This window comes from Anarrhichthys ocellatus, unplaced genomic scaffold (assembly GCF_004355925.1).
Source record: "Anarrhichthys ocellatus isolate YVR2014 unplaced genomic scaffold, GSC_Weel_1.0 scaffold182, whole genome shotgun sequence".
NCBI classification, from domain to species: domain Eukaryota; kingdom Metazoa; phylum Chordata; class Actinopteri; order Perciformes; family Anarhichadidae; genus Anarrhichthys; species Anarrhichthys ocellatus.
This window is the reverse complement of record NW_022280212.1, coordinates 1-15,163: the sequence shown is the minus strand read 5'-3', so window position 1 is coordinate 15,163 and position 15,163 is coordinate 1. Positions and strand designations below refer to the sequence as shown.

Sequence of the window (15,163 nt, the reverse complement as noted above, 5' to 3'; positions counted from 1 at the left end):
TATTTCCGATCTTTTCCTAAACCTAACTATTTCCGATCTTTTCCTAAAGCTAACTATTTCCGATCTTTTCCTAAAGCTAAATAACAACGTAGTATTGTTGCCTCAACCTAACTGTGTTTCCTGTGAACATGGTAGTTTATTTTGAAAAGACTTTATTCATATAACGAGCTGAAATGACGTGTTGCTGAACTTTCTTAGGAAAACGCACAAAAACGTTGGTAGGATATCATACGAACCCTTGTGTGCAGATACGTTGCTTCATAACATGTGTTTCTAAATGTAAATAATTCAAACTGAAATATCAGACTTCAGATTCAGATCGTAAAATTTTTACATCTCTGTAACGAGAACTATTGCGTTCACATTGCAGCCCGCAGGTCTTTGAAAGAGTCTCCCGGTAATCAGAAATATTTAGCATATTGTTAATTCTTGATAAGTTCGCCTCTAGAAACGTCTGTGAACGCTCCAGCTACGTCCGTTCCCGATCTTTTACTTTCACTTCGCACTGAAATGTGTTTCAATGAACGTTGCTGTAAAAGTAGTAAAGTAGCACGAAAATCCAAAGCCCAACTAAAGTGGGAATAATCTAAATCGTGCAAAGTCATACATAACAGTTTTAGTTTCACTTTTCATATTTGATATATTTAAAATAGAAAAAGTCAAAATAAATGCAGTGAAAACAGAAAAAGGAACTTAAAGAGGCTTAATTTTCTTTGGTGTGGTGCTGAACTTCAGAACAACACTCCAGAGAAACGGGGCCAGTGATTGTGCAGCTGCAGCTTGCTGGGAGGCTTTTAATGTGGAAACATCTGTGCAGGACAAAGAGCAGCGAGTGGAAGGAATCCGTGAGCGAACAGAGGAAAGTGTCACGACGGGCGTTGTACTGACGGGATTACGGGTCGAGGAATTAAAGAATGAAGACGAATAGAACGAATTTAGAAATGTGAGCTGCAGCAGCTGAGTGTGTTTGTTCACTTCGGACACATTCGCACAGTCAGCAGAAACTCAGCTCATTGTGCTGTCAGTCCCAAGAAGAAGCTAACTTCAGGCCTCAGCATCTCTGATAAACTATGAGAGTCCAAGTTTCAAAGTTACTTCAACTTCTTCATATATTCAGAACACGAGGTTCTTCCTTCTGTTCTGCTCTTCCGTTAATTATCACATTTATTACTCCAAACACGTGATGGAGACGTAGAACACGCTGCATTATTTTATATTTAAAATAAAAATGTGATTTTTCTCTGCAGCAAAGTGAGAAGTCTGTACTAATTATTATGATTATTATAAAGAGAAATATAAGGGTAACACTTCTATGATTCTCATTTCTATAACACATTATAAACATACTTATATAATCTGTTCACAGCGCTGTATAATTATAAATATAAGCACTCTATATTCATAATGCTTAGTGGTACAATCTGGAGTTTTAGTTAACGAGTACACACCAATGTAACCAGTAATCCAGTACAATTACTCAGTGCAATAAGTGAAAGTATAGTATATCGTGTTTATATCTACATTATGTGATTTTATTTACATTTTTCTATATTTTCATCATCTTTATTTATCACTAAATCTTGTTTCTTTCTTTCTTTCTTCTTGGACTGAAGAAAGTAAAGTTCTTATCTGAGACGTTACAAACATTTAATAACGACTCATTGTGATGCAGCATGTTGCTGCGGTCCGAATGTTTTATTTTTCATGCTTTAATAACTTCAGTTGAATGGTTAATTATAAAGACATGTATAACTATAGACCACGAGGAAAGAAATACATAAATAAAGTATCTAATTTCCTTTTAAAGCGGAAAATCAAACAAAAGTCTCCAAAACAAGGCAGCAGGTCTGAAGCTGATGATAACTTTACTTTTAGTTCAGTAAAAAGAGAAGAGGGTTTCTGAGTGACACACGTGACATTTACAAATTACAGGTTTGCAAAGCTCGTAAATAACTTTCAAAACCGTCAATTCAAGCCAGAAGAGAAAGAAAGGAAACTGCAGCTCTGTTCGCTCTGAACACCGCTGGCGACGCCCACTCTGAGTCGTCACGTCCACTTCAGTAATTGGCTGACTGATGGTTTGTTAGCGATCGGATGGCGATCAATCAACAGAGAGGGACGCCGGCGGCAAGAAGAACGATCGGATCAATACTCGACCCCGAGGCCGAGCTCTGGTTAGCGTCTCCACCGCCGCCTCGTGCTGAATGAAAGCGTCGTAAGGCGACCTCGAGAGGGACGACATGTCTTCACTTAAAGGACACATTCACCATTAAACAGTAGAACACACAGCAGCTGATGGACTTCACCTTCTGTCTCAGCGGGTTCCTTCTCCTCTTTATGGGGCGGATGAAGAAGTCAGACAGATTCAGCTTCATGGGGAACGCTGTCGCATACAGAATACATTTAAATGTGTGTGTGTGTATGTATGTATGTATGTACGTATGTATGTATGTATGTACATACGTACATACATACATACGTACATACATACATGTATGTATGTATGTACATATGTACATACATACGTACATACATACGTACATACATACATGTATGTATGTATGTACATATGTACATACATACGTACATACATACATACATACATATATGTATGTATGTACGTATGTATGTACATATGTATGCATGTACGTATGTACGTATGTACATACGTACATGCATACATGTATGTATGTATGTATGTATGTATGTATGTACGTATGTACATACATACATAATAGAGGTTAATAGACTTGTCTGCACTCTTGTGGTGTAAACAATAATGTTTCCGCCATATTTACGCTGTTTTGAGTGTGGATGGATCAGCTACAGCGCTAGCGTAGCTTAGCATGAAACGATCCAGACTCCATTCAGAAAACAAGCGTTTTAAAAGTTGTTTGCTCGTCGTCTTGCAGATAAACCTCACAAAGTGTAAAATTCAGACTTTTTATTAATTTAGAAATATAACGTGGTTATTTTAGCGTTCTTTTTTATCCGTTCATTGCAGTTAAATTCCAGCAAACACGTGAACACAGCATCGGGTGGATGTTCAATTCTTGGTTTCCAAATAAATCTCAACTCAAAAGTCGTGGAACTAACTGAACCCTTCGTCATGACGCATATCCGTACTTATATAATTAGATAAGTATATGTGCGGAAGTTCAACGTCACAATATTAATCTCAAACACGTGATTAGATGCAAAGAAAACTTGGTGAAAAAGACAAACTTACATTTGATCTGATGTTTCTTTTCTTTCCACATCTGTAAAAAAGCTGCTTGTATTACAGCAGATTAAATCATCTGCCAGCTCTCCATTGATGTTTAAACACTGATCATTTGGTGCACAGCGTTGTACTTTTTCAGACCTTGTTATGTTTTTTCTTCTTTTGTTGTATGTTGACAACCAACCACACTGCCCCCTACAGGCTGTTAACAGAGTTTATCAAAGTAGGGAACCTGCAGGCGCTGAGAACCTTTAGAGTGCTGAGAGCCCTGAAAACTATCTCAGTCATCCCAGGTAAGGCCTCACCACCACCAGGGGGCGACAAGGGACAGAGAAAAAACACTCGTCATCGTAACGTCGTCCTCTCTTGTTCGTCCCATGTCTGCCGTGTTTTGCAGCACTAAACCCCGCCCACTTCCCCACTCTCTGCCCAATCGGGGGTCACCGGTGTAATCACGTGGTCTGAACTGAACACACAGTGGAGAAGGAAAAGTCAGATGTGTAAAAGCTGAACACACACAAACTGGAGATGGAATTAAAAAAAACATCGACCCACATGTGGAATGCTAATGCTAATGCTACATATCCAGCAGCCAGATTTTTTTTTTTTGTGGTTTTGTATGTAGCATAACTTTTGTAGCTTAACAGGACAGTGTGTAGGATTTAGTGCCATCTAGTGGTGAGGTTGTTGCAAGTTTCACAAGTAGAGAACTACGGTGGCCTTCAGGTATCGCAAAAAAGCGTGAGAGTCTGTCTCTAGTGTCAGTGCTCCGTTTGTCCGTTCTGGGCTACTGTAGAAACATGGAGGCGCAACATGGCGGACTCCGCCTCCTGCTCCCTCTGTAGATATGAAGGGCTCCGAAAACGCAACGATTCCTAGTTTCAGTTGATTATACACAAATGCAAACATAGTTATGAATATTATACTACATTTCTGCTGATAAATCCCTCTAAATGCTGCACATTAACTTCACTAACAAGCAAGCAAATTGGATGAAACTAACTGATAACCGATACAGTTCAAACAAGTACATTAACTACAATTACAAAATGTGAAGGTAACAGCTGATAATATCACTTAACTTAGCTTAAACATACTTAAATTAGCCTTCAATTCAAAGATTTTTCCTTCGGCTAACGTTAGCTAATATAAGATATTACTAGCTTACCAAACAGCATGCTAACAGCCGTTTGCTAACACTGAAGGAAAACGTTTTTTAATCCTTATCCTGAACCTTGTGACAATTAGCTTCTTATGCTAATGATTGTATCTTTAGGCTAGCTGGTACATTAGCTCACCAAACAGATATCTAGGGGATCTGTGCTAATGGTGGGGTTTGACATTATTATTTTCTAGTTATTAGTCTAGTGACCACTCACTCAATATCCCAAACAATTAGTCAATAAATTGATAAGTTGATTGAGAAAATGAATCGGCAACAAATGATATATATATTTTTTCTGGTTGTGTTAGTCTTTAATCACATTAAACGTAAAATCTTTATCGGCATTCTTCATTATTTTATAATAAAAGACCAAACAATTAATGTTTTAATCAAGATTTATATTGCTGGTTCTGGAAGAAACTAGATTTCATTTGTCTGTAGTGCAACTTGAACTTGAGAAAACAAATGAACGGGGTACTCGATGATAGAAATAATAATTAAATGTAAGCCCTTATGAACTACAGAGATTAAAAGTCTTCTTCAGAATCTGAAGGCGTGACACTGAGCTCGTCTCCGGTTTACGTCCATGTGAGCAGCTTCCACCGTCTGACTTCTTCTTCTAAACAGTCGACGTCTCCGACTTGAACCTCCACTGTTGCCGTCCGACCCGGCACCGCCTCTACTGTACCTCTACTGTACCTCTATCTGTCTCTATTCATGTTTCTGTCCCTCTGTGTCGGCTCGTTGTTGCTCAGTGTGGTCAAACCCTTGTGTGTGTCTGTTCCTGTGCTTCTGTCTCCCGCCTTGTTGCAGATATGTGACTGAGTTTGTGGACCTGGGTAATGTGTCAGCCTTAAGGACGTTCAGGGTGCTGCGAGCGCTCAAAACCATCTCAGTCATCCCAGGTGAGGAAGCCAAACGCAGGGGGAGCGGGTATCAAAAACGCACCCGAGGCCTGCTGGAAGAACTGAACTCTCATCCTGCATACTACCAGCTGAGACAGTCTGGTGTTTGACGCACACACTTGAAGTATAAAGTACCCTTTGGTAGTATGCAGGAAGGCGTACTGAAGTCTTCCTCATAGTTGGTTGTGAGGACATCAGAGGCTCAGCGAACAGCGACTTCACACAAAACGTCGTTTTGTGTTAGCAACGTTTACTCGTTGCTAACAAAAGACACAAAGTTTGATCGTAGTCTTCAGTCTAGATCTAAGTGTTTACATTTTAATTCAAAATATGAAACTATTTCCTAAACTCTAGTCGCTGGCTGGCCTGTGTATGTTTCCACTGTGCATGTTAGCATGCAGCGCTGAAACATGTCTTAAACACGTGATTGAAAACATAACAATGTTTAATACATGTTACAACTGTAACACGGTCGTAGCAACATGTCCAAAGCATGTCGCTACTATCTGAATATACTCACGCTACTCATTTGTTAGCGTACAGACGCTCCGGCTCTCTGAGTTATTCTATAAGTGTTTGTTGCTGATGAAGTAACGTACGAAGAGAAACTGGCTGCTTCTTGGATCGGCTTGTCTGCACCCTCTGTGTTCTCAGCGTGTTATGTTCCTGCTGTTGTTACCATGATGTTCATGTGAGTGTTGTGTTTTTAATCTCAATGTATTTACGCTGTGGTATTAGTACGTTTGTGGTGTTTTGCTTCGTACTGATCACAGAGATTTATTTATTTTCCACAGTGGCAAAGTTTTTGAAAATAGTTATATATTTCTAGTTATATAGAGTTATATATTTCTAGTTATATAGAGTTATATATTTATTTTGTGATGTACTTCTATGGTTCATAAAGATGGCCGCCCTTTGGTTTGACTCCTGTCTCACCTTCAGTGTTTTTAATTTGCTAATTTGTTGCTTCAACTCTTTTTGGGTTTTGCCTGAAATATTTAGGATATTTGGAAGCGGCTAGGAGATTTTGATTGAGGTCGGCGGCCATCTTTTTGGTCCGTGATTAAAACAATATAAAACGTACGGAGAACTCACCTTCCTCGGATACTATGGTCCCAAAAAAAAGTTTTCTAAGGAATTGCCCGTGAAAGAGTTACATAGCTGAACTATCAAAAAACCCATCTTTTGTGAGGCTTTAAGTAATATGTTTGTGGTTCTGACCAATGAGCTACTGGCAAGCTGGGGGGCGGGGCTTATATGTGTGTGGGACGACACGGAGAGACTCCTGTTTGTTCTAAACAACAATGGCGGCTCCTGAACAGATTAGCGTAGATGCTGCTATAGCATCAGTTATATCAGAACTGGAGAGTATTTCTTTATTGAAAGAATTTTCTACATGGAAAATATGTATTTTGCTCTTTTCTCCCAACTGGTTTCGGTAAGAGTTTGATTGACAGATGGTTCATCCAATCACCTGCCACGTATGTTTTTTGAATGTACCTTCCCTTTTTCCAAACCGTTTCTAAAGACGGCTTCTCAGATGTTTCTGTGTAACAAATTATCTGCAGTTTCTTTAACCGGGAAAATTAAATCATATCTGAACGAACAGACTTCAACGGAGGACGAACGAAAGACGGCAAAAAATTGTTATAAAACATCTAAAAATACCTGGAGAGCATTTTCAACGAGCGCTCTGCCTTTAGAACCATCATTGGAAACTGTTTGTAAAAGGGCGGGCACTTAAAGAAACAACAACGTACGTGGCAGGTGATTGGATGGAACCATCTGTCAATCAAACTATTACTGAAGCCAGTCAGGAAAAAAGAGCAAAAGCTTCTTTTCAGTGTCGATCTTTGCTCTTCTTTCAATGAAGAAATACTCTCCAGTTCTGATTTAACGGATGCTATTGCAGCATCTCCCCTATTCTTCTATATACACAGTATACATTCGATCGATACAAACTCTTTCTGGAACAATAGAGAACCTACGGAAGTGAGACTGCACGATTTATATTGTTTCTGGGTGTATTGTTCCTGTAAAGCGGTTTGATTTGTGAACTTTTATTTAATCTAGCTGCTCGTTTTTCATAGATTTAATTCCACAAAATATTATTCATTTGAATTATTTAGACTTTTCTAAATGAGGGTTCGCAGCCACGATAACAAATTCACGTGAACATCATTATTAACCCCTGTCTGCGTCCCCCCCGGCGGTCCGGCAGGCCTGAAGACCATCGTGGGCGCTCTGATCCAGTCGGTGAAGAAGCTCGCCGACGTGATGATCCTCACCGTCTTCTGTCTGAGCGTCTTCGCCCTCATCGGCCTGCAGCTCTTCATGGGGAACCTGCGGCAGAAGTGCGTCCGCAGCACGTTGCACTGCCTCAACGGCAGCCTGCCGGCCAACACCACCTTCTACTGCAACAACAAGACCTGGAACTCCCTGAAGGACTTCATCGACGACGAGGGTGAGAGCCTCACTGCTGCTTTGGTTGTGATCAGCTGCTGGAGTGGCTTCTCTACTTGGTGTGTGTGTGTGTGTGTGTGTGTGTGTGCGTGTGTCTTTATTGACGGCAGTTGTAACCACAGAGTCACGTGTGTGTGTGTGTGTACAGGCAGTTCAGCTGGGCAGTTTACCAGAAACAGTACATACTAGACGTCACACACACACACACACACACACACACACACACACACACACACACAGAGGTCATGTGAGGTCAGTTGGTCTATACACTATTTGATTTTTCATGTCAGTCATGTTGACCAGGGAGCATAATATATGTTATGTGGACACACACAGTATACATAAKCACATACAGTAAARGCAACACACACACACACACACACACACAGTATACATAATCACATACAGTAAAGGCAACACACACACACACACACACACAGTATACATAAGCACATACAGTAAAAGCAACACACACACACACACACACAGTATACATAAGCACATACAGTAAAAGCAACACACACACACACACACACACACAGGTCGAGGTCAGGGTTAAGGAAACACTTAACGCTGCTGTCAGATGAAACCGCAGCTACACGGCGTGTGACCAATATTGAACCTGCATGTGGCTGCACACGTTCATATGTATTTTTCTCTGAACGTTAATACAGAATGAAACTGATTTAACTTGAACTTGATAAAGTATTTCTTCTTTTACCATCTTTTAATTAGTTTTTTGTTAGTTGTTCCTGTGACGACACGTCAGTAGATCTGCAAAGTGTTGTTGCAGATGGCTAGCTAGTTAGCCTGTTAGCTAGTCAGCTAGTTAGCGCGTCCTACTCCAGAGTGGTGGGGAGTGAGGCGGAGAGACCTTACCTGTAACCAGCGTAGCATTAACGCATGGTGGAATTAGCAAGCTAGCTAACTCGCCCGCTAGTTAGCTTGTTAATTCCACCATGCTTTAATGCTACGCTGTTCACAGAAAAGTAGCCGAACAAACAATCATCCGGCGATGTGGGTGAACCAAAACCTCACCTCAGTGAGTTCGTGACTCGCCGTAAGTCTGTTTGGTTTACACGGAAGTTAGCCCGCTATGGTCGCTACGGCATTGCTATTGAAATGGCAGCCGCAGTGACCGTCCTGCTACATTAATTCATTTGTGCGTTTTATATTTTTTCCAATCTTTACGGTGTTGCGTACTCAAGTTACTCTGCTTAATCCGTTTTAAGTTAATCCGTCTCTCAAAGGGAGACACTGCCGAAAATAAGGCAACTCTGAGCTTACAGTAACAGGGTTTCGTCGGGACATGCTGCACCTTTGCTAATGTACCTTCTATTTATTCATTTCCAGTTGGCTTTGCCATCCATCTCATCAAACAAATGTCCCCCGCAGGCTCCCGTATCGACCCCTAAAAGCTGCCGTGAAACCCGAGAGCTGGGAAACGCGCTGTTAAAGCTCCCGTCCCGTTGGGCTGATCTGAAAACGGCCCTCAGTGGGAGATCAATGTTCTCCATGCTTAAACATTTCCCATCATGCTCGTTGTTTGTTCCGTCTGGTCAGAGTCCGGTGCTTCTTTGTTGGAGGGTTCAGCAAGTGAAAATCAACAGACAACATGGAGAGTTTCCCCTCTGATGAGCAGATAGAGCTGATGTATTCATGGGAAACACTACAGATGAATAAAGTCAAAATACAGTTAACTGATAGAGATCAACATGAAACCTCACCAGCTGATTACTGACATTAAGACAATTCTTTCACAAGTTTTCTGAAATGTTATGTTTAAACATGCAAATGAGGCGTTAGCTCATTAAATATGTACTTATTTGCATACATTTCCAGATCAGAAATCTGAAGATTGGATAAAGTCGGGTTCAAAATTCTTGTTTCATGTTGTTGACATATCAGAGTCCAATGTTTCTACTGAGGGAATTTATAATATCTCTTTGTATAAAAAGAGCCCAGCCAATCACGTGTGGGAAAGGAAGGAAAGGCAGGAAGCCGGAATAAATGATAGAGCTGCAGAAACTAGAAGGTATCTGTCCAGCATGCGACCGGCTCAGGTTATCACCGTATCCTAATATAAACGACCTCGTCAAAGAGCCGACATGAGTTCTGCTGCTGCTGCTTTTGTTCCGTGTTCTGACAGTAAAATGAATCATTGACTGAGGTCTTTACCTCGTTGGGGAGCAGATTACCAGCGTCTCAGTATATCGCACTTCTCATACCTGCAGATTTTCATCATGTAAACGCGTCTCTCTCAGATGTAGATGCACTAGGTGGGGGGGGGGGTATTTAGGCTCGTCAGAGTCATTTGCTGCTCTTGAATGAAAATAATTGAAATGAACCCCCTCCTCCTCTCTCTCTCTCTCTCTCTCTCTCTCTCTCTCGATGCCCTGTGGAGACAATCTTCCAGGTTTGTGCAGCTCTGTAAAGTCTTCTCAGACGGGGGTCGCTCTGATAAAAACAAAAAACGTTATTAAATGTGAGTCCGCGGTCTCCCAGATGCACTCGATAACAAATGAACGTCTGCACTGCTGAAGGGCTTAAGTGCCTTCTGGTGCAGCAGCAGCGGTCAGACGCGGTCAACAAACACCGGTTTGGTTTGTCAATAAAGCAGAGAAGAAGAAGAAGAAGATGAAGAAAGATGGAAGAAGATGAAGAAGAGAGGAAGAAGAAGAAGATGAAGAATGAAGAAGAAGATGAAGACTTTGAAATGTTAAAATGCTTCGTGGCTCTTTGGCTGAGGTTTGACTGAAAAGTGTCCCTCGATCATAGAGCCGATCGTTTGATTCCTGGGGTCAATTCACTCATGTCGTCTTTATCCAAACTCTTCCACTGCTGGACGTTGAATGTCAAACATCTGGATCTATAGAGCTGCTTGAATCCATTCCTCTTCATCCTCTGGAATAAAAACAGAGTCCTTAAACCACAACGCGACTCGAGGAGCTCTTGTTTTCTTCCCGCCGATGTGCATTAAAAGCTTCTGAAACTCGTGTCGGATACTTTAGTGTACTTGGGGCGGAGAAGTACTTGAAGAGTGTTTTAATGTACTTGGAGATGGTCTGTGGTCGGATTTAAAGTGTTGAATAAATGCTCAGCAAACGGTTGTTCCCGTTAATCGTTCAGTGTTTATGGCTTTCAGCGGACAGACCAAAACACACATCGCTGAGGTTGGTGAGTCTATTGATCCTGCGGTAACGCAGGCAGGCAGGCACACTGAGCTGAACACTAAAAGCACAGGAAGGGTTACCTGAACTCATTCATTTTAGAGCTTTCGGTGTAACTTTGACGGTAGAATATGAAAGAATTATGTCTTCCTCTGTCATCAAATGCTATACAGTTGTTTAAACTTGAACTACCTTGGACCAAATACAAGATGAAGACCAAAGGTTGCATTGTATGGGGATTGGAAGCTTTTCGATTGCCTCTCAACAGCTCTCAACATGGCGACGGCTGAGCCGGTGGCTAGAGGCTAATGGTGCAAACAGCGCTAATGGTGCAAACAGCGCTAATGGTGCAAACAACGCTAATGTTGCAACCAGCACTGACTTTAGTCTTCCATATCTTTATAGCTTTTTGATGCTATATTAATGCGCTGAATATCTTATGTTGCACCTTTTACATTTAAGTACATATTTGTACAAAAACAAGTGCCTAAACAGAAACATATTACAAGTGCTAAACCAATTAAAGAGTGTTAACTGGTCCGTCAGTCGGTTTGAGGTTTGGGTTCACTGCCCAAAAAACATTCAACAGTCGCAAAATTTGTATTTTGTGTCAATAAAGTGAAGAAAAAGAAATCACAGACTTAATTGACGACGATTCTGTCCTTTATCTGACTTTCCGGTGTCAAACAAATGAGATGCTGGCATGTTGTGTTTGTTGTAACAAGGAGTTCAGTGTGTGTGTCTTGTGACTCTTTCTTCAGGGACACTATTAAGTTTCTACTGAACATGTCTTAATGGTTTAGTCCCAGTGTTTGCGTCCCCTGCTGTCCTTTTACATTCAGATGTTCATCTTGTTGTCAGGTCCTGCACACCTACACAGCTGTTCTTAGTCGTCTTGGACCTGTGCTAAGTTATGTTATATGATAAAAGTATAAATTAAAACCAACAGGAGGGTCGAGGAGAGCTACCGCACACAGTCCTGAGGTCTAATTAGGCAAACTAAGTGGAACGAGCAGGAAGATCCTCCTGAACTGAGCTCCGACTTCAGACTGAATCTAAAGTTTCTTCTTGTTTTTCTAGACAACTTCTACAAGGTGGAGGGAGCCAAGGATGCCTTAATCTGTGGGAGCAGCGGCGACGCAGGGTGAGTGGAACGTCTTCTGTCTTCATCACTGGAAAGAGAAAACACATGACTCAGAAGCCGGGACAGTGAGGAGGCGGAGCTGTGGATGTTGGAGCTGGACACGCCTCCCAGCTGAGGGCGGAGCTTGTTGTGTTTTTGAGCGAGAGATGCTGGAATGTGTTGCAGTTGTTGAGCTGTTTTGTTGTCAGGAAGTCAAACTCAGAGGACGATCAGAGTTGATTGTGAGGACGACGTGATGGTGGTCTTTTCAATGAATGGCACTTTGGGCTTTGACTTATTATTGTTGTTTTTCAATGATTTAATGGGCCAGAGAGGCTGTCCTTTATCTGTAGTGTGTGCCTTTGTATATATCCTGAGAGTGTTGTTTGTTAGTTTTTGAGTTTTTTGGTCATTTTAGTCTCTGTGTAGTTCTGTTTGGTCTCTTTGTGTTTGTTTTGGCCTTTTAGTAGTTGTTGAGTCGTGTTTGTGTTTTGCATCTGTTTGTAATAGTTCTGTGTCTCTCTGAAGCTCTTCTGGTCTCCTTGTAATCTTTCTGTATGGTTTCTGAGAGTTTTGTTTTTTAAAGTTTAGATCCCAAAGTTACACATAAGTTCTTGCATATGAAAGAAGAAGATGTTGATAAAAGAGATTTGTCTCCCGGGGGATGACGCCGTGTTCCTGGCTACAAGATAAAACAGAATGTTTGATTAAAAAAAATGTGTGAAATGAAAACGGAAACGTTTGGTTTTGGTGGCTAAAAGTAAAACAGGGTTCTTGGGGTTGGTTCAGACCTGTTAGTGTTTATAACCTCCTAGTGCATGGCCTGTTGGGTCTCATTGGGGTCGTTCTGCAGACTAAACCTTTCTAACCATCAGGTGAAACCAGCCCAGAGCTCACTGCCAGCTTTAGTCTGACATCCAGCAGATAGAGATCTCTCTGCAGCCTCAGGTTTAGATTATCTGAGACACGCAAGTGTGAAAAGCTCTCGTGACTTCGATTCATACGAGTCTAAGAAGTTGAGTTTTTCTTTGGAGCAGTGATGAAATGTAAACAGAACACAGATGGAAACAGATCGGGCTTCATTCGGTTTCATCTGTCGGACATAAAACCAAATAAACAGCAGAGTGAGTCTGCAGGCCTGTAAATACTTTCCTCCTCTGGAGGCTGAAATAAACGTATTGTTCTGGCTCAGAGTCACCGCGGAGAGAAAGTGTTGAAGGAGGAGGAAGATCATTTCAGGTGCGTCGACTAAATGAGCCATAAAGGAGCTTTAGTTAGTTCAAGCCACGACTGCAGGATTCAATGCATTTATTACTGTGTGTACTGTGTGTTGTGTGTACTGTGTGTTGTGTGTACTGTGTGTTGTGTGTACTGCTGTGTTGCGTGTACTGTGTGTACTGCGTGTACTGCGTGTACTGTGTTCTGCCGTGTTGGGTGACATGTCAGAACGGACTAGTATCTGTGCAGACGGGCTACGCTGAGAGCAGCAGGCTGACAGACACTGAATGACACAACCATGACAACAAACCTCCGTGTGTGTGAATAAAAGAGACCGTCGTCCAGCTCACAGCAGCGCTGCCTTTTGGCTAAAAAACAAGCTCAAGAGTTAGCCTGGAGCTAGCTGACCACGCATGTCACATGAAACCTATCGACGTGATGCTGGCAGGCTATCGGGAAACCAACTGTGACACGTGGCTACAGGGAGAGTCAGGAGGAGGAGGAGGTTCAGAGGAGGTGAAGCAGAAAGGAGGATGAGGAAGATAAATGAGAGAGGAGATGGACGGAGGAGTATTAGAGGAGACAGGAGGAAGAGAGGGAAGAGCAGAAGGAGAGGAAGATGGAGCGAGGGCATACTGTAGGAGAGATAACGTGAGGAGAAAAGAACAGGAAGAAAGAGAGATGAAATGAGATGAGGGGAGAGAGGAGACAGATGGAAAAGGAGGGCACTGATTGGATGGGAGGAGGAGACAAAAACAAGGAAGTAAAATGAACCAAATGAATGAGAGATGAGATCAAAAAAAGAAGGTAAATATAAAGTAATAAGGAGGTAAATACGACAACAGATGGTAAGAAGAAACAGAAGCATTTCAGTGTGAAAGAAAGACATCAGAAAAGTTGTACACGTTTTTATTTAGAACCCTAAAGAACAATCCTGGTCCACAGTCAGTTTTTGGAGACATGCATTCAACAGTCCTCGAAGAAGTCTTTCTTCCATAAAGGGTTCAGTGGATAAAAATGGGTTCTTAAAGGAACCCTGACAGGCGTTCTGTCTCTCTTCTGCGCTGCATGTTCAGCGTTTCCTTTGGCGTTTGACGGAGTTAAAGAAAAGGTTGAACTTTGGTTAAAACGCTCGTCATCGTCACTTTTCACCCAGCCGTCCAATCACAATGGAGGAGGGGCGGGACAACTGGCCTATTGTGGTCTTATTGTGTTTGTTACGCTTTTGATTTTATTGATTTTTATGGCGTCCTCATGACTGGAGTTCTGGAGAAAACTAATTTCCTCGTGCGGGACAATAAAGTTCATTTGAATCGGAAGAAAACAAATATAATGTATCGTACAGCAGCCGGACGCAGCTAAAGAGTTTTAGCTGAAATAATCTCAAGCTCTGGGGGAAAACAAGCCTCTTTCATGGACTCGGTCTCACAAAGACAAAGCCTCTCTTCAAACCCGGGTTCTCCAATAATAAATGCTTCTGGTGCACAAAGTACAGCTGAGGCTGATGTCAATGTCTGTAAATTTGGTCATGAACCAATAAAATGTTGACCTGATGATGGCGCTAGATCAAAAAGCAGAGGTTCTCCAACATGGAGAAGGAACAACAGTCTCAGATGAAGAAGAGGCACGCAGTTGTCTTTACATGGTCAATGTTTCTCTACAAAATATACTGAATATGCTGCGTACTTCTATAAGACACCTGTGTTTTATCCTTCGACCCTTCACAACAAAACCTTTGGTGACCGATGTGGATCGACTTGTATGTTTGTCGCGTTGCATCTGAAATTGTGAAATGATTTCCTCTCATTCAGCAGAGAGACAGAAGTGTTGAGAACGACGGAGTTAGCAGCAGAGAGAGGTAGAGGTAGAGAGAGAGGTAGAGGTAGAGAGAGAGAG

At 41.8% G+C, this 15,163-nt stretch overlaps 1 protein-coding gene across 1 annotated transcript; it reads left to right on the top strand.

Annotated features, from left to right (window-relative positions):
• The first annotated feature begins 2,703 nt into the window (after positions 1-2,703).
• On the top strand, positions 2,704-12,490 carry LOC116400568 (sodium channel protein type 4 subunit alpha-like). The gene is made up of 3 exons (XM_031878474.1): positions 2,704-3,516; positions 7,515-7,757; positions 12,007-12,490. The coding sequence occupies exons 1-3, from the start codon at positions 3,393-3,395 to the stop codon at positions 12,072-12,074; spliced, it is 435 nt and encodes a 144-aa protein (XP_031734334.1). The 5' UTR covers positions 2,704-3,392; the 3' UTR covers positions 12,075-12,490.
• The last annotated feature ends 2,673 nt before the right edge of the window (positions 12,491-15,163 follow it).